Here is a 22467-nt window from a genome sequence, read left to right on the forward strand (position 1 = left end):
CTTTTACTTACCTTTACTTACCTTTACTTACCTTTAATGACCTTTAATGACCTTGAATGACCTTTACTTATCTCTACTTATCTTTACTTACCTTGAATGACCTTGAATGACCTTGAATGACCTTGAATGACCTTTACTTATCTCTACTTATCTTTGCTTATCTTCACTTACCTTGAATGACCTTGAATGACCTTGAATGACCTTGAATGACCTTTACTTATCTCTACTTATCTTTGCTTATCTTCACTTACCTTGAATGACCTTGAATGACCTTGAATGACCTTGAATGACCTTTACTTATCTCTACTTATCTTTGCTTATCTTCACTTACCTTTAATGACCTTGAATGACCTTGAATGACCTTGAATGACCTTGAATGACCTTGAATGACCTTGAATGACCTTGAATGACCTTTACTTATCTCTACTTATCTTTGCTTATCTTCACTTACCTTGAATGACCTTGAATGACCTTGAATGACCTTGAATGACCTTTACTTATCTCTACTTATCTTTGCTTATCTTCACTTACCTTGAATGACCTTGAATGACCTTGAATGACCTTGAATGACCTTTACTTACCTTTACTTACCTTTACTTACCTTTACTTACCTTTACTTACCTTTACTTACCTTTACTTACCTTTACTTACCTGTACTCGAACCAGTGGCCATGAATATATTATTATATTTGTAATATATTTATTATAAGGTTTGCAGGGATGAGAGGTATGCAGGGATGTAAGGGTTGCTGGAGTATAAAGGATGCAGAAATATAAGAGATGTTGGAGTATAAGGGATGCAAGTATGTAAAGGATACAGGGATGTATGGAATACGGAGATGTAAGGGATATGGAGGTGTAAGGGAGGAATGATGTGGAAGATGCAGTGCTATATGGGATTCAATATACAAGGGCTGTGGGGTTAAAGTGATTTAGGGGTAGTCCCTTCTGGCTCATGGAAAGCCTGCATTACCATCACCCCACAACGTTTCAGAAGATCAATCGGTACATTGTTGAGTAGTTTGCTCCACTTTTGTATAGATGGCGCTGCGGTAGAAAATCGACGTATACCTCCTTCTTCTTCGACGTCCGAAGACAAACTGGCGCGCTTTAGCGCGAAGCGCCTAATTTATAGAGTTCAAGATTAGCTAGATATAACTTTTTATCAATGCTGAACTGTTATAGAAAAGCCGGTTTGATAAAAAAAGAACAATTTATTCACATACAAGTTTGAATACAATCTATTATTTATACATTTTACAATTGGAAGATGAAACATGTACATCTAGAGGTAATCCATTTCTTTCGAATGTACGATGAAAATCTTAAATAACAACTCATAATAAACATCTGGTAAAGTTGGCACAGAAGGAAACAACAATTTTTATTGTTGTATTCTTAATATGTACGAGTCACGAAAATGTGAATAACATCCAATAAGATGTATGCGTATATACATTACATATAGTTTCGCTGTTAAAAACAAAAATTATCAACGTACATATATGTATAAATGTTACAGAGAGAGAGACAAGGATGTTGAACATCATTTAAGATCAACATATTGGTGGAAGATATATGTCGATGAACAAAAAGCATAATCCTCTACGATACTCAAGAATGCTTTTTGGTGCATAGTGAATAACAGCTTAAATATATTTCCATTGAATATACTTCAAATATAAAGATTATCTCTTAATGTTCGCCTATTTGCATAGAACTAAATAACGATATTTATTGACATTGATTTACTATAAATATCTACGATTAATGATATAAGGATCTGAATCGCGTATCCACATTCTTTCTTCATTTTACTCTATCGTCGGTTTATCTATCTACTGGCATCAGACATCAGGAAAATAGACAACTGTAAAATTCTATAACATTTAATTGTCAATCGCTCTTTCACTTATTCTCTATTGCTTTTTTCATTCATGAAGTAACTGGATAATACCCAACTGTTTAAGAATTTATAAACAAATAGATAATTTCTTTGTAATACATAGATTTGTAATAAAGAAAGTAATAAAACAAATTCTCAATATCTAACCTGATTTTTTGTAAAACTTACACGCACACGATTTACATATCTAAATTCAATTATTATCACCAATTAAAATATGAGTAAATAATGTGATTACTGTAAGATTATGCCTATTTTACAAACGTAAAAGTCTATAGACACAACGAACGAAACGAACTTACTAATGTATCAAGTGAAATATCAGACATTTATTTTACAAATCCATTACATGGATAAAAGCTTCAACATTCTTAAAGACCTGTTTCAAACAGGTTGCAGAAATATTAAAACCTCGATAAGAACTTCAGATATGTTACATTCATAGTATATCGTACTTCCATGCGTGCATTCGGTTGCTTATTCGCATAAAGATTAAAATTACCATGGTACTACTGAATTTTGCACAATCGTTAAAAGTTAAGTAACACGTACCAAGTAAACTTATTTAGACAAGACTAAAAGTGACAAGACTAACACAATTTACAATGTGATTTCTCTATCTAATATAAAACAAGCAAAATTAATGTTATTCTTAGTAAAATCAATTCTTATTATCGTATGAAAATTATTTACTCTGAAATTAGGAACAAACCTACACAAATGCATTGTGTTATTTTCATGATACTTCTTTCCCGGGTGTCTTTAAATGCTTCTTAAGAACACACAAACTTATCCATTAAATATTACATCGGAGTATCAAATTGAGATTCGTGGATGATTAAAAATAAATTTTTCAAATGTACTTATTTACGTCGGTACGGTCTGTAACAATGCGGTCGCAGAATTCAAAAGGCCCAACCGTTGCTTCTGCTTTCGTTGCTCCGTCATCTAATGATTAAACATGTTAACGGATATTATTGAAATATGATTACGAGCATCGGAGTAACTAGGTGGAGGCAAGGGTGCTTTGGTATGTTCATTTGAATTTGTACCGCCGTGGGGTTTTAGTCGGTAAGAATCCGACACTACCCCCGCCCTGTTGGGGCGGGGGTGTCTTATGCAAGATTTCCCCACGTTAAAAAAAAAAAAAAAAAAATTAATTGGCAGAGGCCAAGATTTCTGGGGCCCCAATAGTGGGCCTGCCTTTTTCCTAAAATGTGAACTGCCTCCCTCACCATTCTAAAGTTTTAAGATTCTACAATTCCAAAATTTCTAAAGGTCCTGGCTCACTACAGAAAAATGTCCTAGCTACACCAATGCTTAAGAACAATGTTGAATGATTTACCTGATCACGAAGCTCGGTAAGTTGTTGTGACAAACATTTCACCAAACATTGCGTGGATTCCAACTGAGACTGTAAGCTTCTTAATTCTACTTGTTCACCCTCTCCCTCGTCAGCTGCCAATGACTTGGCCCTTAATCTTGGAAACCAATCAAGATTCCGGTCCTGTAAAAAGTACACAGAGCTTAAAAGTTAAAGCACGGTTCAATTTTTTGAAGCTCCATGGACTATTACCTTCACCATAGCGTACACGTAAGACTCAGGCCCTGTAAATTCAGTGGGATCTTTCACTTTCACTAAAACGATGAAATACAGATAATGCCACATATTGTGTTCGTGTTTAACATGCTCCTCGAACGACACCGTTTTATTATCAAAGGATGATCTATTTAGTCCTGTGAAAGAAATATTGTAAATACTAACAATAATGAAAACGTGTAGATACAATTAAAAATTAAATATATGTACCGCAAATAAAGCAAGTGTTCTTCAAAATCAATTCCTTTTGCTGTTTCTCTGATCTAAGATCAGCAAATGTATCAATGATAACACCAAAGATGAGATTCAGAACAATAATTATTACAATGAAGAAGAATAGCAAGTCGTACACAACTCTAGCAACAAACAAGGGTTCCTGAAAAATGATTAACATTAATATTAATGATAGTCATGTCTCACCTTTTTTTATGTATATACTTACAGTACTGGAAGGTGCTCGTAAAATATCTCCAATGCCACCGCCATTTCTTAAACCTTGGTTTAAAGTTGTGACAATACACATCACCAGTGAATCGCATGCTCGTTCCTTCAGTTCTCCACCAATGTTAATTACTTCTGATCGACTATCTTTTTCGTTAACTGTATAATTAAAAAGGTGTCAGTCTATTTATTGTATTTAATCAAAAGAGTTTAAGTTGCAAAAATATGAAATACCTTCGCGAATATATCGAGATACAGTTTCTGTTGCCTCACATTTTTCACTACCCGCAGCATCACACGTTTCTGTGCTTCCTTTGGTATATGATGCTACAATTAATATAAATAATAGATATAATAAATCTACCAACACTAGAAATACCATACAACATAATGTTGAAACAGCTACTTACACACAATATCTTCATCAACAGTCACTAAGAAGTCATCTTTAAAGAACATGAATCCAATGATAGAAAACATGTAAACTAAAATTAATGCCAATACAGCAGTGAGTATAATGGATCTTCCATTTCTTGTAACAGATCTGATTACATTGAGCAACGTTTCTTCCCGATATACTACATCAAACAGCTGCAAATATAAATAGTTTAATAATACATTGTTTTATTTAACATAAATAAGTTAATATTCCAACACTTACTAAAACTGAGTAGAAAAATGGATGCATACAAATTCCAAGAACACAAAATATAAGGTACGATATATGATACAGAATTTCAACGTTCGTCACTATTTGTTCTAAGCTTTTCGTCAATGTGCCTTGATTACCTATAATGCTTATTAGATGTACAACTTTTAATACAACCTGAAAAAGCATATTCATTATAGACAAGGGTCCTATGAAAATGTATTTTCGATTTATGGATTGTAAATTTACCGTGACAAAACCGAGCAACCATAACGTTGGTTCTGGTCCTATAGAAAATATTAATCGTAGTATTGTTGAAGCTACCAGAGTTCTTATACCTGATTCCCGTGGTAGCGTAATGACGATAACACCTGATGAAAGCATTACTGTCCAAATGAGAGCAGACAGGTGTGAACTTAATTCTGAAATAACAAAAAAATGCTTATACATTCTTTCTTATTAAATTTCTATAAGGAACTTACTAGGCACAGAATCCACAAACGGGTAAAAGAAAGCTACGATAAGGTTTATGAGTACTGCACAGTTAAATAAAATATTGCTCCATAAAGACATGTAACTACTCATCCAAAATAGTACTGGTTGTCCTGTAAATAAAAAATAATATATTTAGATTGAATAACTTTAAAATTTATAAGCCATAAAATACCATACCCCTAAGTTTCTTCTGCCACTTCATTTCATTGAACATATCCTCTGTTCTTTCAAAGAAATCAGAAACCTTTGATCCCTGATCATCGCGTTCTGTAGTGTTCAATACTTTGATCTTCGTGTCTAGAGTAATAAGTTCACAGATTTCGGGAATTGGGAACACAATCTGTTCCAGTGTTCTGTCATTTCTAACAATCTGAAAGGAATTTATGGTTTTATAAATACAAAATTATTGTTGAATGAATGTGAGTATTAATGCTGCACCTCTATCTGAGCTGTGTGAGTTGCATAGTATTGCAATGCTTTGTTAACTTTTGGATCTGCATTGCTTAGTTCAGAAGGCTTCAACATCGACGCCAACTCTTTATTGTGTTGTGCTAATTGGTGGCATAAAATGTAGATATTGTGTCCAACCTAAAATGAATTAATAATGAGTATCAAGATATTTTGATATATAAAAACTATATTACTTCTTTGGGTGATACTCCTTCTTCACCATCCGTTGAGGAATCATCAATGTCGCCATCATCATCCAAAGATTCTTGATGAAATGCTCGACATGCAACATCAACTAATTGTTTTGGATTCATGTTGTACATAATCCTTTCTGCATTCTCACTATCACCTCTGCTCTCCATTATAGCTAGTAATAATTTACTAGCGTTATTTTTCAACTCTAACACTAAATCCATCCTAGTTTTTCCCAAAGGATTGATATCGTTCAAAATTAAGGCAGTTATTATATCTAATCCATTGGATTCGTGAGTCGCGATACAATTCTGATTATCGTGGCATGGCCCTTGACAGTACTCTGTCAAGGTCTCTAAAGTCTGATTAATTAACGCAACATTCTGCTCATTTATGTACAATCCTAATAAGCCTAATCCACCAGTAGTTGAACCACAGATGCAGTCCAAGAACATGAGCGTTTCAGATACTAAATTAAAGTTGGTCTTGTTATTTTGATTACGCAGGAAATTCTATAAAATAAATTGGACGTTTTAATATTACCATACCATTGAAAGAAATATACTATTGAAGAACTTAAAATAATTACCTGTAAATCACGATTGTGATTTTCACACAATAGTTGCAGGAAACGTAATATCGGTTGCATTACTAAAACTTTTATACTCAACTGCCCCTCGTCCCTTTCTGTCGTTCCACCACGATGCCTCTCCAATTTTTCAGCTATCATATCTTCCAATGCATTTCCAAGGGCTGCATTGTTCGTTGCATCTTCACCGGATGCAAGATTTCGCACATTTGCATATGCTTGAACAGTAGACGTTGCTGCTTGATTTAATTCTTCTCTCAATTCATCTGTTATCACAATTCCATTAGGTTTTCCTGAAGTACGTTTCTTTGATATTTTCTCCATTTCCTTGCTCTGCTCCTTGTCTTCATGAGCCTTAGCTGCTATGTCTGAAGTGTTTACCGAAACCGTAGATTTAATTTCCTGCTGTGAATCTTTCATCTTGTCATAAAATACCTATAATTGCATTGTTTAAATTATTTGCTCGCATAAAATCTACAATATAATATATAGAGAATAACTTGCTTTGAAAAATGATTGACTTAAATCGCCACCCATCAATTTATTGAACACACTCTTCTGTATAATAGGATTTCCTCCTTCTAACAATGCAATACCAAGTTCTATAGCTTCCACGAATATACTTGGAGAGTGTACGCTCTTAATTACTAATTCCACTACTAAATCTGATGCGCCTTCACGGTCAAGATGACTCTGAATTTCATGCAGCGTGCGGCCTGCACGACTTAACAGTTTGGCTGCAAAAGATTATACATTATTATCTTCTATAATTAATTTTTACAAAATCAATTTATACCTCCTGGTCCATGAGTGATTGGAGCTATATGAGCAACTCCAATTTCTATGTTTTCTGGTTTCTGAATAAAAGATTTCCCAAAGTAGCGAGTCAAGAGATTGTGCCTTAATGCATCTCCCTGTGGAAGAAGGAGAAGAAACAGAAATTGATAAAATGGAACGCATTTTGATTAACTGAGATGTACCAATACATCGTGCGGAAAAAATTGATAAAAAGTTCAATATGTTTGAAAGGGAGTACCAGTGCATCATATGTAGTATCAGCCTAATTATTACTTTAATAATAGAAGTAATGAAACTGTGTATTTACATACTTTGTGCATCAAAGTAGTGTGAAAAATTTGTGCAATTTATAATCTGTTGATTAGATTAATTTATACATACATGTGTGAATAAAATAGAAGAGAACACTTAAACTATGAATATTATACTTTGAAAAATGCACAACATTAAAATTCAAAATTTGAGAATAAATGGAAAGAATTAACTAGAAATCACACATTGATTTCATATATTATGTGTTGAAAAATAATTAAATATTTCAGATCAGGAAAGTCAATGACTTTACTAACAGTACACTTGTAGTACCTTTACAACCAATAATATCAATATTAAGAAATTGCATAAGGAGAAATATTGAAAATATAATTCTATTACTAAATTCTACATTGCTATCCCTATTACTATTGAAAATGTGTGTTATATACGTAGTAAGAAAGATCTACAGACGTATTGGTACACTCTATCTGGAATAAAAATATATATATATGTACATATTTAAATATTATACTATTTTCTAAACTCTATGCCCATACTGGAATTGTACTTAAAAAAATATTTTACACTAAGTAAAATAATAATTGAAAATTAATCAGAAATTATGATTCACAAAATCATAATTCAGTTGAAATCATTCAACTTATACAAATACTTACTTAAATGTCTAATTATTTATATTGAAGTAAAACAAATAATAATCTTCTATTTAAAAAGACGAGGTCATATACCTATATTATACTTATATTTATTAAGAAGATATAATAAGATGATAGAATAAGGAATGAATTAAAGTGAATATAATAAAATTCATCAAGCACATGCATAGTATACCTACACAACGTACATTATGTATTTTATTTAAGCAAATTTCATGAAATTTATGATATAATCTTGATACTACAAGCAACTACTAGAGAATGTGTGGTTTGTGTGGTTTGAAAATATCTGATATTTCATAAATGTGTATATAGTTATACAACAATGAAAAATATTTGATATAAGAGAACTTATACAAATACATAATAATTAACGATAGAGTGACGGTGAAATAAGTTCTCAGTAATATAAGTAAAATTCATGTTGCCAATTTATATACGTTGTGCCCACAAATTACCGTTCTTATCTACTTTAATTTTTACCCGCTCTTGTTGAGTCATTTGACGAGGTTCAGGCTCATCAACAGAGCCTGTTCCACTTTGTGACTCGTTCTTCTGTTCGGTTTCTTCTTCTTCCGAGACACCTTCGATCTTCGTTTGCAGCATGAAAACATCTTTACCTACATTTCTATTCTACTAAACCTACTCACCCATTGTTATTTTATGTTTTTTTTTTTTTTTTTTTTTTTTAATAGTATACACTCATAAAGTTTATTATACTTTATCTCGTTTGCATTTAGAGTTCCAAATAAAAAATCTTTTAACCGCGTACTTGTTCATCTAAAGTGTGCGGATAACATATGGGCATTTAGCTTTTCAACAAACATGTAAAGTACAAATGGATACATGTGGAGACACAAATTTTTGTTAATTCAGGTTCAGCTAGAACTTGAAACAGTAATATATATTTAATCAGTTGTACGAGGTGCGGTGCTAATTAATAGTAGCAAATCCTAGTTTAAGAAAAGGCATGCTCTCAAAAGTGATTCTGAATTTATCATCGTTAAAGCGCTAGTACTATCATGAAACATCATCTTTGAAATGGTACATAAGCACACATTATTGCTGTACTGAAATGCACTTTTATAAGCTTCGAAAAATACGAGAATTATTGCATATTTGTTCATTATAAAACAGCCATTACCATCGCATTCCAAAATATTCATTATTCAGATATCAAAGCGATTAGTAAATGTTAAGCATGCCTAAAGGATTTGTCACTACTAATTAATATCAGTAACGTTTTGTCGGAAACAACTGAATGCCCTTTTCCACAATGTCGTGAATCTTTTTCATATGAATGATTCTTGTAACTCCATGCAAAGCACGATTCTATAGAACTCACTTTTTCTCCATATTCAGGATCAATAGCCATCATTTCCCTGAGTGTTCTCAACACCTTCACGCATAATTTCTCTTCTTTCTCTTCTAGTAATTTTTCGGTATGCTTGATTAATCTAAAGAACAATTGAAAAATTATCATTTAAAATATACTTAATTATAACAATTTATTTACCTTTTTATAAATCCACCATTTTCACATCTTTTTCTAGCATCACTCGCTGCTGGAAACAGTAATTCTGGTCGGTAGAGTATGTCCACTAATAAGGACAATTCTGATTGAACTAGTGGTTTCAATTGCTCTTCCAATAATGATACTATATCTTGTAAGCCTTCTATGATACTGCGATCCAAACGCATTAGCTAAATAAAAATACATTGTTCAATAATGATCATATACATATAAGTATTTTTCCTATAATGTAAGTTAATTATATAAGCAAATGCTATGAAACATAATGATTGCTAAGAAACTAAAAAGATATTATTTTTAAGCATAAAAAAAATATTTTGATTTTGTTTAATTTTTGCAGTATATTAAGTGTATTAATCCTAATTGTACGGTCGAGTGCAACTTAGGCTCTCCCAGAATTTTCCAAAGATCAAGGAAGATTCTCCTCTTACATTTATTCTTAATTAATTATGAAAGGCCTACGTTGCACTCGACATGTATCTTTGAACATTTACTACACTACTCATTTTCCTACACTATACTACAGCTATAACAAATTAGTTAAGTGCAGAGATTTGTGAATAATTTTTACCTCAGTTTTACTATCTTCCTCACAAATTAAATCACTCTATGTATTCAGAGATTATGTCAGTAATATTCATTATTATAACAGGTTTAATAGAAAAATTGATGAAATCCCAAATAATTTTTAATCAACGTTTATTATTACCTGACTTTGTGTGCGTTCTATTTTTGGTTGTTTCGCAGCCTGAAGCCATTTACTTGTTTGTCTACTAAGCATTGCAGCTTTATTGAACATAGAAGCAACTTGACTTTCCAAGTCAGTTGGTATAGCTATACCTCTGCCTTTGGCTGACAATGAAAACAGAGTTTATTTTTTATTTATAAAATGGTACAATTTTAATTTATGAGAAACGTTTACTCACCTACTTCTGACAATGTTCGTATACAATTTTCCACATTGAATCTTTGACCGGCATTTAGCCATGAACATTGTGAAACTTTAAAACCTGCATGAAGCAACTGAACGAAAATAGGCTGCCGTGTCTGTTTTAAAAAAATTTAAACACCATTTAATATTGTTATGAAACTACTAATTCAAGAAGCTAAAATAATCAAGTTAAAAGTATTATTTCCAAAGAAGAATATACTGTAACATCATTATCCTATTTAGTTTAAGTCTTGAGAATTAAGCATTTATTTATTTATTACTGATTCTGTTACTTTGCATTTCATATAACACACTCATTGCCAAGCAATTCGTATAAGGAAACTTTTCTGTAGATATTAAATCACAGACTCATGCTGCATGAAATAAAAAAAGATAGATATAAAAGGATATCCCAATTATAATTAAGATCCTATGGTTAGTACTTGAGAAAGTTTAAATAGATAGCTTGTTTCATTCATTGAAGACAGTGAGTATGTTAGTATAACTTCCCATAAAGACATAGAATTTTAAAGAAGAATACTGTAAACCAATCTAATATCAATAAAGCACATTTGTGCTTATGTTTCTAATTATTTTGTTTGTATATACCTGCGTTATTGAATTACACATAAACACGTGTATTTACAATGAAAGTATTTACAATAAAACATTTTAATTTTATGATATAACATATACCGTATATCTACACCAAATAACATTGTTAGAAACCACTTGTTTTAATTTGAAACTTCAAACCCAAATATTTTCTGATTTTTTCATATTAGTATTTCAAGTGTTATTTACAAGTGCTCATAATAGACAGAGCATTTTTTTTTAAGTACTCACATAGCCAGTAAGATTATTATCAGTATTCCGGTCACTCTCCTTGATGCTCCAATAAAGTCTAGCCTCGTGGAGATGTTTCTATTAGTAAATCAACCCACCACCATATAGACCCAGCACCCAGACCCAGTAAACCAATGTTGATGAGTCAAAGAAGGCCAGGTGTTGCATGCCAAAAACACAGAACATGCCGCTGATGCAATCACCAATTACCAAGCACACATCAAAAAAGATATATTAACACTGTAGTTATTAATTGATTATGTACTCTGGCTTATCATGATAAGGCAAATAAATAAATTGAAATAATAAATAAGGAACAAAATAAAATATGGTATTTTTTAATCAAATACTAATGATCTCAAACGGTCGTGACATGTACTTGGTTTCTAAATAAATGTAAATTAATGAAGTTCATCATGCAAAGCAAGAACCAAGAAATTATCAGATCAAATAAATGATAGAATATTCGGATAGGTTTCTGCGTTAGATTAAGTACATGTTAGTTATGTTACTTATATCTATCATATGACTGCTTATTTTACTTGTACTTGTGATATCTGAAAGTTTGATTATTATTCCTATAAGTACTTTTACAGAAATACTTATAATCTACAAATCGTACTAATTGTAACTAACTTAAAAATCTCATATTCTTTTCTACAAATTACCTCCATTTTGATGTACTTCAGTTAAGTAATGAAACAACGAATATGGAATTTTAAATTGTGTACAAACACCGCAGATTAACTGAATTTTAACATCTTTAAATACAAGAAAAATTATTTTCTTTATTAATTCATTCTATATTGCGCGAAAACTGATGAAACATAATTGATAAAATAAAAGTATAATCTAATGTAAATCAACATAATTTAAAAAAAAAGCGTTATCAACATAAGTGACATTGCATATAAAAACAATAAATTTGTGCTCTGAAACTACATAAATACACTTAGAAGAAAAATCGTTCTTCCTTTTTGTTAATTAGTTACATCTGTAAATTAGTGTGCTTATACGTCTGAAAAACAAAGGTGCAATATCCACCATATAAATATTGATATTAGTTTAAAAAAATTTCTATAACATATTTCTGCAGTGATAGAAATTATAATTACGCCAATTACATTATAAATTTGTTTGAAAAACTATTCATATAAAAATGATGAACTTTTGACAAGGTATAAGACGAATACAATACCTGCACTGTAGTACTTTGATCTGAGAATGGGCTGCTAAAGAACGTCGTAATGATATTCATTAGACAACCTGTCACATAATTTTCTAGAGCGATATCAGCGTGTTCACGATCGTGGGTAGCCGTTGCTATTATACCCATGTCTACGATAAAAGATTTTTCAAACAAGGACCACATATGATTTGAAGTATAAATTTCTTTCATTTCAACTTCTGTATCAATATAACAATGATTGAGAAAATTGATATATGCTTCTTTCACCTGTAAGTACACATACATTTAAATAATTAAGTCATTAGAACCGAACTCCTAATCAAGGAACTTACTTCTGGTATACAATCTGGATGTGACACCATAGCAACGATATCATCTAATGGTAAAAGACTGTGGCATTTGATTTCGGTATTAACATTCTTCCCCATTGTGCAACAGGCTAATAGTTTAACCAACTCTACATGGTACCTAAAATGTATATTAAAATAAAATATATGTAATAAATTAGATTACTAAGATGTAAAACATACTTGAGAGGACTACTTTCGTCCATCCTATGTCTTTCAGATCGCATCATCTCCACAAAGTGATTGAAAGATGATCGATCGTTATAAAATACCAGAACATCTTCACCTGCTTGAACCAACTACAAAAACAATAATATTAATCAAATGCTATAAATAAATTCATCAATATAAATATAATCCCTACTCACTTCTTGCATAACCATTTCTTGACATTTTCTAATAAATTGATTTTCAGCTTTTACTATAGTTTGAAGGAATTTTAAATATTGCACGTGTTTTCCATGTGTTTCTATGCAATGCACAAAGTGTTGTATCACCTTGGCATTTACTTCATTGCACAGTGTTGAATTGTCTTGAAAAATACTGCACACTGTTTGAGCCTCCCTTATACCGGGATTTAAAAACAAATCCAATTGTTTATGCAATAGAACCTGGTTCTGTTGATTGCCTAAGCAAAAGTTCTGAAGAAAATCGTGTGCTAATCGCATTAACTCGTTCATTCGAACATCTTCTTTAGTGTCAAATGGTACTTGTAATAAATCTAAGACAACAGTATGTACACCGACGTTTCGTAGAAGTCTTTGTTCGTGTTTTCGTGGTTTTATTTGACCACCAATCGTCTGTATGCATAATTTATTCATACGAATTAAAATTTGTTGTATCTTTTTATATTCCTCTGCCTGGTCTGCGTGCAATGGAGGACCAATGTCTAAATCTATTGCAGACCCTATAATCAACAAAGAATAATTTATTTAAAAGAAACAGATTAATTAATATTTTCAATTAAAATCATTATCAGAACCTTTCTTATTAGTTGTGGATAGTTGTGGTGGTGCTTTGCGAGGAGTAGCTCCATCGTCTTCTTCCTCTTTACTTTTCTTCTTTTTACCACCATGTTCTTCTGTCGCCCTAGATTTGTACACCCAAAGCTCAGATTTTTCAACAGACTGTCGTAACACATCTAAATCTGATTTTATTTGTTTATAAGATTCAACATCACTGTCAGAAACTAACAGTTGTACCTATTCATAAAAACCTTAATAAATTTTCCTGTCAAAAAGTATGGCAATATGAGAAGCAAAAGAACGTACTTGTTTAAAAGCTTGTAAAACCTCTTGTCTTTGACTAAAATGTCTAAAAAGTAGATGCAGTGCTCCAGAAACTAACGGTGGATAATCGTGCATTGCCAAGTGTAATAGAACACGCAGAAATGTTTTACCACCTTGCCCATCCAAATCCAATGCCACGCATTCTTCACTGAATAAAATGATTTATGAAATATTATTTCAAGGATATAAATAAATGATTCTATGGTGTATTACCTGCTGCCAAATATACCCTCTGCTTGTGTCCCTATTAATTCCAAGTCTATGGTTTTCTGACCAAGACTTAGATCACCTGAGGCTCTTTCAGTTTCATCAAATTCTTGTTTAAAAATGCTCAATAAACAAGAAATCCTATAGTCTAATCGAACATCGAGTATAAATTGCAAAATTTCAATTATCTTCAGTTTTGTATCCATCACCAAAGGGTATTCTTTCTTCAGGAGCGGCTTTGGTCTTGGTGAAGAATTGCCAGCTAACACTTGTCCAGCTGGTCCCAATGTCAAACTTGTCATCACTGCTCCCATGTCTCCAATACATCTTAATACTCCACCTTCAGCTATTAAAGTTATTACAAACAGTTTTATATAACTTTAAAATGTATCAAACAGTAAAAATTTTTAATGAATTTTAAATGAAGGTATAGGAATTAAACATAGTAGGCATACTTTATCTTGGGTATTTACATTTAGTAAGATATTTATGTTAAATATAGAAAATATATAGAAATTACAAAGTGTAAGAAGGTGCTATACTAAACCAAGGTGTAACAAAGATTACAAGGCAACATGCATATATTATGTAATTAACAAAACCTAGTTTTTAATTCATAGTTGATATATTACCTGCTTCCTTAGAATCCACAGAATCAGCTTTAGAAGTTGTTAACATTTATTAATTAATACTTCAACATATACTATACTTAGCATGTCTATTTAATTAACTACATACAAATTGTTATTTAGTTAATATGACAACATTAGAGACTACAATAGAGGGAAGGAAGATACAATGGGACTTCTCTTTTGTGCATACAATTAGAGAATAATAATACTCTACAGGAAATATCGCGAAATGATGTGTTGACTCTATACTGAACGAATATAAATTAAAAATCCACTTACAATCAATTTCACCAGTTGGAATCTTTCCGTCAGCTGAGTCATTTTCTGAAATGCAGTCCAAAATACTGAGCAACGTTTTCGTTAGTCTTAAGAGATCGCTAAAACTGTAGAATCCGAAATAAATTAAATCACGCGCTAATTTCACAACCTGGAAATATGAAGGTATTAAATAATTGTATCTTTTTGGCGGAACAAGTATATTGTGCATATTCTCCCTTACTTCAAACGTCAGTTTATTCTGCTCTTGATCCGCAAAAGACCACATTTTTGCCACGACATTGCATAGATAATCTTCTACAAACATAATAGTTGCGCTAAATTTAGCGCGAACGCCTTCCTTATTCTGATCTCTCATTCTGTTTGCATCGTAACTGAAATCAATGAATACATCGTACCAATATTCTACAAAATATATAGTATTATTTTTACATACTCGTTAATACTCATTTTCGAAGGAATCTCAGACCATAATCGAGCATATTTAACAGGAGTCACTTGTTCTTGTGGATCTCTGTCAACGTGAAGATGTAACATAAGTCTGCAGAATGATGCTCGCAATTCGTATGGCACTGTCTCATCTTCCATACACCTGAATTTTTAATAACAAAATTTCATTGTATATTATGGAAACGGGCATTGATTCTAACATTAATTATACTTACTTCAGTATCAGACCAATATCCAAATGCGGTGACAAATTATTCAATGCTAAATACTGTCTATTTAGACACATATTGCTAAAGAGATTTAACTGATGCCTATAGTAATCCAATATCGCTGCATCTTGAACATTCCCCAGCTTTGCTCCCCTCGATAATTCACTTAAAGACATTGACTTCTAAATAAAAAATCTGTTAGAATAAATTTTAAATGCAGATAGAAAGTATAGTGATACTGATGCGAACCGTTCCATTATTCCATGTAAGAAAAACTTCGAATTCTTCCATCACAGTAATTCTTGGTTCATCATTTTCTTGCTTCTCGTCTAATTCTTCCACCTCGACCTGAGTTTTAACCATTCTAAAGAAAATCATCATTCATCAATACATATAAATAAAAAGGCACTCTTTTTCAACAGACATATCATTGTTTACCTAGTTTCTAATAATATATCTTTATTCTTTTCACTCAGTACACTTTTACAAATTAATTCTTGAGTGACTGCAATCGCCTTCTTATTAGAAATACACAAATCTGACAAATAATCTAGAAACCTCGATTCCCAGTTATGCATATTCTTCCTAACAAGACCAACGAAGGTTTCAATTTCCGCCGCTGTTATATGTTTCTCTAACAATTTTCTATTATTGTGCAAAAGTGCAGTGATGGTATCTTCCGCCAAAATATCGTATCCAATTTGTTTTTGCATGAAAGCAAAGTGTTTCGCTATGTATTCCTGCATCGCAAAGAGAAAATAAATATCGACCTGTCGATAATATTACGTGTAAAAATATACAGTACCTGATTTTTCCGATAATCTTGCTGGGAAAGCCTGAGTATTCGATAGCATAAACGAAACATATATTTATATGGCGCGTGCCTTGGATCATTCAACTCCTCTATTCTAAGAAATGGTCCCTCGCCCTCGGCGGACTCTAAGAACGGAGCCTACAAGAGAAAGATATCTTCAACGTATAAAAATTTCAAAATGGAAATATAAATTACTCTACGGTACCTGAAGTATTTTAAATAACTGGCCAAGTATGTACTGTTCTCGCAATAATTTCTGTCGATCCCTCACGGCATTCGCGACGATTAATTCTAACGCCTCAGATTTGTTCTGTTCATTTTCTAAACCAGCTATGAAGTACACTATATCCTGCAGTAGACTCATTACAGCTCGCCTCTCGTTATGCGAAATTGTGCCCTTTTCTAATTTACTACTTATGGAGGCTAACACCTTGCAGGCATCGTTCGCAAAATCCAAATCCCTTACTTCTACCGGAGATACGGATCTCAGAGCAAACGCTTCTTTATCTTCTTTGTTGATAGCACAACCCACCTTTTAACACGATTATAATTTAATTACAGGATCTGTACATGATGCTTATTGAAAATTACCTTTGACATAACTGGCTTCTCATCATCTTTGTCAATCGGTACACTCGTCGAGTGGACCCAAGTATTTGTACATATATGGTGTAATCTAACAAAAGACGACTGTGGTACCAAACTGTCCCCTCTCGTTAACGTAGTTGGGTCCAATTCGAATAAAGAACTAATTTCATTGCTATGAGGTACTGATACTAGTCTGTACACTGGTCCTGGTGGATCTATACGATACAATAGCAATGTATTATAAATATGATGAAGATTCATGAAACGATCACAAGTGTTAGTTAAAGAGGTACACGATCCCCGAGGAAACAAGTTGATGCTACTCCACACACGTATATATCTATCTTACCACGCTTGCCTTTTGTGGTCTCACGTGGTTCGTCGGTGTCAATTTCAGCAGCCAAATATTGCCCTGTGGCTAGGTGCTTGAATCTGAATAGAGAATTCCAGTGGCCAGCTCCTCCTCTGCATGGATCGTGCTGGACAACCTGGAAAAAGAAAGAAAGTTAGTAATAAATAATTTTCAAAGGATGAACGCTGAGTTATTTACAATCTTCTTACTTCAACCTCCCATAAAGCTTTACTACTGGTAGCAGCAGTGGCACTAGTTCTCCCAGTGGTCCTCAAAAATACATGCTGTTTTTTCTTGTACTCGTCCATTGTTAGAAACTTTTCTTGCTCTGCATGGAATAATCTAACAACATCTCCACCTTTTAAAATCTCCTCCTGATTCTCCCTATGCTCCATGAACAATGTCACCTTCCAAGATGTTGCTGAATTGACCACATTAACTTCTTTGCAACCTGGATTATCACCGAGTTCATAGTTGGCAGCTACATGGAGACCCTGTCTGCCAGCATTAACTGGCTCCAGGATTACTTTGTCACCGACTACCACGCTATCACCGTCGCTACGGAGCTTGTAGAAGGGCATTATGTAGAGCCAGGAACCCTCGTTTCCGTTTGCATCTAAATACACCCTCATTGCGTTCTTCTCGAGGAGGGCTGGTAGCCTCTTGTTGACAGTCAGGAATTTGTTGGATTTGAGGTGAAGCAGCTGAAGAAAGGGGCATTAGTTATATTACACTTGCAATAGAATTAAATGTGTAGGAAGGTATATGAATTTGAATTTGCATGAAATTTCAATGAAAATCCCAGAATAATAATCAGTATGAGGGGAAGTCCTAAAATAAGAAGGTACTTTGTAGTAGATTAATTTTCACGTCTACCATAATTCCCTGACAAAGTGGGAAGCAATAAAGTAGCTCGATAGCCCGACGGAGACCCCAGACTACGTTATTGCATCAAGTTAAGTAGACGTCTAATGGTGTTCAGAGGCCCTGTGTTCCAAGCAGACGTTCTTTCGCTTCTGTATAACAGGCACACCGAGGATCCCTTTACAGTGTAACGTTGTTCACCGTGTTGTGGACGATAAAAGCACCACGAATGTGATTAATAATTCGATCATTATACTTAAAACAGCAAGCAATCAGCAAGCATTGCCTGGGATGAAACTCAGTTTATAAGGTGAACCACGGAGTTGAGTTTTATTCCCTTAGACATTATTTTCTTCAATATAGAATATAGACGAATAAGCCTATCGCTTTGTAATTAAATTTTATAACTTGATTTTATGATTTTAAGTCAGTTACTACAAAGAGGAATGATACGAGCAGAGGAAGTAGATTCTGTTAATTAGCAAGCAGTTATCGTTTCCCACTACTCTCATGATTAATAGCACAAGCATAGTCAAGGAAAATGTAAATGTGAAAGAAAAGATTGAAGTTTCATTTCATAAATTCAAAATCTTGGAATTTTGAAATCTTAGGATCTTAGAATCGCGAGGGGGCCAGGCTCCTACGTTAAAATACCAGCAAATTATTAAGTATACAAATATTTTTATTGCAAAAATGAGGAAAAATCGACAGGGTATTTGTTACGAACCCTTCAATTGTTACTGCGTTTTTCTATTTTCCTCGTAGCCAGCAAGCTTTATGCATAAAAAAAGGGTATGCGTCCTTGGGTTCTAAAGCTAAGCCTGACCTTTTGAGGCGTGTAGCGCAAGGTAAATTGATTTACTTCGCGTAACGGGGGCAATGTAAAAATATATAAAAATACTCGGGAAAGAAAACAATCCCTCTCACCTGGACGACGTTACCATAGGATACCACGCTTCCCAGCAGTTTCTTATTTTCAGTCTCGTTCTGTTTCTTCTCGATTTCAGCGGCATGCTGAAAATTAACATCAATCCTCGGATTATAAATAGTCCAACGATGACGATAATTGTTTATCGAAATAAACTCACGTGCAGTCTTTTTAACAGTACAGCATCTGTACCGCCTGCGTTTTGTTTTGCCGCCTTCCAGAATTGCTTCTGAGCGGAATAACGATTCATAGGACATATTTTGAAGAGACAATCTGAAAATTGTATCAAAGACCAACGTTAACGCGTTGTTACAGAAGATCGTAGATCTACGCCCTGAGAAAAGAACTGTTGTTTTTGACAGCGTAGATTTACGACCTTAGACGTACAAATATTACCTCGAAACTTCTTCGGTGGATTTGATAAATCTCCTGCCTCGGGACATACCACGCACCTGTCGTCCACTAATCTAAAAATCAATTAAAATATTTCAAAGAATCTATATTATTTTAAAATCATTATCTATTAAAAATAAATACCAAATTTTTATATTAGTAAGCTTGTTTTATAAATAAAAAAAAAAACAAATTTGATACTCCTGGGATTTGAACCGAAGTCATTTCATCTCGTTGCAATAAAACTAGTCGTGACGCGACCTTCCAAAATGCAATTAGAAATTGATAATTGACAATGTAAATCCGGAAATAGCGGTTGGATAAGAGTGGTCCAAATGGAAGGAGAACAAGGTGTAGATCGATATTGGGGCAGGCCAAGACTTGCCCAGGAGCTTTAACCTTTCGGATACGGCGCATACTCGGTGCATAGTGCAACCGGGTGCATCCGATAGTGGCAACGTGACGCCAAAGTACATTACCATTACGCGGGATCCTTTAATGTATTGACTAGCACCACTGAAAAATTTCATTAGGTATTATTCTTATTTTTAAAAGAAAAATCTATTATCTCACGAAATTTGAAAAATAAAAAGTACATCAAAAACACAATGGAAACTCTAAAACGATTCATTTTTCAATTGGAACCCACGTAGGAAATGGAGCAGTATTTCAATATTTTCTGCAACACAAAACCTGGCTGCCGAACAATAGGTTCGAGGGAACAGAATCGATGGTAAAAAGAGGTTTACAACCCCGATAGAAATGAAGCTACATATTGATCATGGAAATCTTGCCTCAGTGGTAGTCAACGGTTGCAGATTATTTCATAAGATCTTCATGAATCAAGATTTTTTCTAAGGATTGCGAATAATTATTAGAAACGAAAAACGGAGGACGGTCAATTGCACCTTTTCACTGCCACAAACTAAGTACCCACCGTCGCTTGTTGTTGGGTCACTAATGGAATACAAAGTTCGCTAATGAGATTGTATTTAGGCTTCTCATTCGTAACGCAAACGTAAGCTCCTTTTAACTACCTCGAAGGCTAATACGTACCGCGAAACGTAGTCATACAAGTTACTTGTGCTTCGAGAGAAATAGAAATGTTAAGAAATCAGAGAAATTTCGATGGAAGCAGAAGGATTAAACAATGAATTAAGTTGTAGCTTTAGAAGATAAGGAGAATTAAAATTTTTGGTATTTCTGGAATTTGAACATTTTTAATAATTCCCTCTCGGAACTCGTACTTTTGTTTCGAAACAATTCTTATATGCGCATTGTATACACGGCTTTAGAAACACAGTTTTCAATGGCACCTCACTTTAGCCATTGTCGCTTGTTTCGCGAGCTGTTAATTAGCGAACGAATGGTTTTCCAGATCATAAATTCGCAAATAGCAGTTCCATCGATTTCTCGCGTGACCGAGAACGCAGGAAACGTGCCGCTGACCATTAGTCATTGTCGAAAGATATATCTTCTAAGAACGACAGCGAATTGATTAAGAATTTATAAAATTCTCGGAAATCTACCACCTTTCCCATTAAACTAAAAATCAATATTGGAACTAGAGCGATTTTTTTTGACAAAAATAATCCCAAAACAAAGAATTTACTTATATAAGATAAAATCAATTGTTACTGATCCTCTCTATCGCTATGCAAACGCACGCCCGTTCAAATACTGCAAGCTCACCGTCAGATATTTTTTTTTATTAAAAAAAGTTCTATTGAATTATGTATAAAATTTTCATCCTATTTTCTGTGAATTTTAAATCAAATAGAAAAACAAAATGAATCGAAATAATAATTCTGTGAAATAAACAAAATTTTCATTCTTTTGCAGCTCAACAAATATTAATATAAATGATAGTGTTTCTTGTTTGGTAATAAATATCGGTTATCGAAGCGAGCCGATATTCGATTTGCGAGAGCAGTTTTAATATCCCTCGTATAATGGTTGATCACAACTGCATCGAGCCGTAAGAATTGAAGCTGTCGGGTCAGCGGACAAGAGAGATGCACGCGATGCATTTTCGCGAAAGCTACATATGTATAACAGAGAAAGGCACATAAACAGAGAAACGACCATAACGCGATACCCGATATTGTTGTCGGCGACCGCGTCATGTGCACTGTGCACGTATAGCATAGAATGCAGCCGTGATTGCGCTCAGATCATTTATTGCAGCCGTGATTAATGTTAACACCCTTGAGATGCAACGGTGCACCGATGCATTTATATGGAAACAAGGAATTAAATAAAGAATTTTAATTCTACTATCTCTCGTATTTACGCTCCATAAAATTCATCCTAATCAGACATCCCGTTATCATAAATTCTTCTTTTTCATAAATCTTGTAGTGTTCATCTAACAATTTTTATCAGGACTATTTAAAGCAATACCGATGTTGGATAATCGCGTTAATGGTCGATTCTCATCGTCTCAAGCTGTTTTAAGTGTATCACACGATCGCTGCACGTCTGTTTTGCGTCAATGCTTAATTAGCGAGATTAGATTGCGTACGATAAGCGAGCATTATAAACCGTGTTTCATTTACGGATAAGC

The 22467-nt window shown here is 33.4% G+C and overlaps 1 protein-coding gene across 11 annotated transcripts in view; it reads right to left on the reverse strand.

Moving 5' to 3' along the window:
- Positions 1–1198: 1198 nt before the first annotated feature.
- The window catches only part of LOC114870929 (inositol 1,4,5-trisphosphate receptor), a 30909-nt gene continuing 9640 nt past the window's right edge, over positions 1199–22467 (reverse strand). The window contains exons 3-48 of one of the 11 annotated variants that reach the window (XM_046287817.1): positions 19905–19975; positions 19669–19781; positions 19508–19594; positions 17926–18420; positions 17723–17852; positions 17368–17579; positions 16982–17308; positions 16768–16914; positions 16401–16702; positions 16212–16326; positions 15969–16144; positions 15740–15895; positions 15527–15677; positions 15307–15454; positions 15028–15054; positions 14402–14741; positions 14171–14336; positions 13882–14101; positions 13268–13806; positions 13083–13198; positions 12885–13020; positions 12562–12819; positions 12032–12046; positions 11364–11441; positions 10513–10633; positions 10296–10438; positions 10158–10193; positions 9569–9756; positions 9398–9509; positions 8536–8643; positions 7119–7236; positions 6827–7059; positions 6323–6757; positions 5736–6245; positions 5530–5679; positions 5269–5461; positions 5079–5201; positions 4846–5018; positions 4609–4773; positions 4358–4538; positions 4182–4274; positions 3949–4106; positions 3717–3882; positions 3483–3643; positions 3252–3413; positions 1199–2854 (exon numbers count right to left, since the gene is read on the reverse strand). In XM_046287817.1, the coding sequence (XP_046143773.1) occupies positions 2774–2854; positions 3252–3413; positions 3483–3643; positions 3717–3882; positions 3949–4106; positions 4182–4274; positions 4358–4538; positions 4609–4773; positions 4846–5018; positions 5079–5201; positions 5269–5461; positions 5530–5679; positions 5736–6245; positions 6323–6757; positions 6827–7059; positions 7119–7236; positions 8536–8643; positions 9398–9509; positions 9569–9756; positions 10158–10193; positions 10296–10438; positions 10513–10633; positions 11364–11441; positions 12032–12046; positions 12562–12819; positions 12885–13020; positions 13083–13198; positions 13268–13806; positions 13882–14101; positions 14171–14336; positions 14402–14741; positions 15028–15054; positions 15307–15454; positions 15527–15677; positions 15740–15895; positions 15969–16144; positions 16212–16326; positions 16401–16702; positions 16768–16914; positions 16982–17308; positions 17368–17579; positions 17723–17852; positions 17926–18420; positions 19508–19594; positions 19669–19781; positions 19905–19975 (8335 nt within the window). In that variant the 3' untranslated portion in view covers positions 1199–2773. Of the gene's footprint in view, positions 2855–3251; positions 3414–3482; positions 3644–3716; positions 3883–3948; positions 4107–4181; positions 4275–4357; positions 4539–4608; positions 4774–4845; positions 5019–5078; positions 5202–5268; positions 5462–5529; positions 5680–5735; positions 6246–6322; positions 6758–6826; positions 7060–7118; positions 7237–8535; positions 8644–9397; positions 9510–9568; positions 9757–10157; positions 10194–10295; positions 10439–10512; positions 10634–11363; positions 11442–12031; positions 12047–12561; positions 12820–12884; positions 13021–13082; positions 13199–13267; positions 13807–13881; positions 14102–14170; positions 14337–14401; positions 14742–15027; positions 15055–15306; positions 15455–15526; positions 15678–15739; positions 15896–15968; positions 16145–16211; positions 16327–16400; positions 16703–16767; positions 16915–16981; positions 17309–17367; positions 17580–17713; positions 17853–17925; positions 18421–19507; positions 19595–19668; positions 19782–19904; positions 19976–22467 lie in introns of all 11 variants that reach the window. The other 10 variants (XM_046287816.1, XM_046287818.1, XM_046287822.1 and 7 more) reach the window with 10 other exon arrangements.

The sequence above is a fragment of the Osmia bicornis genome, chromosome 1 (genome assembly GCF_907164935.1).
Source record: "Osmia bicornis bicornis chromosome 1, iOsmBic2.1, whole genome shotgun sequence".
Lineage (NCBI taxonomy): Eukaryota > Metazoa > Arthropoda > Insecta > Hymenoptera > Megachilidae > Osmia > Osmia bicornis.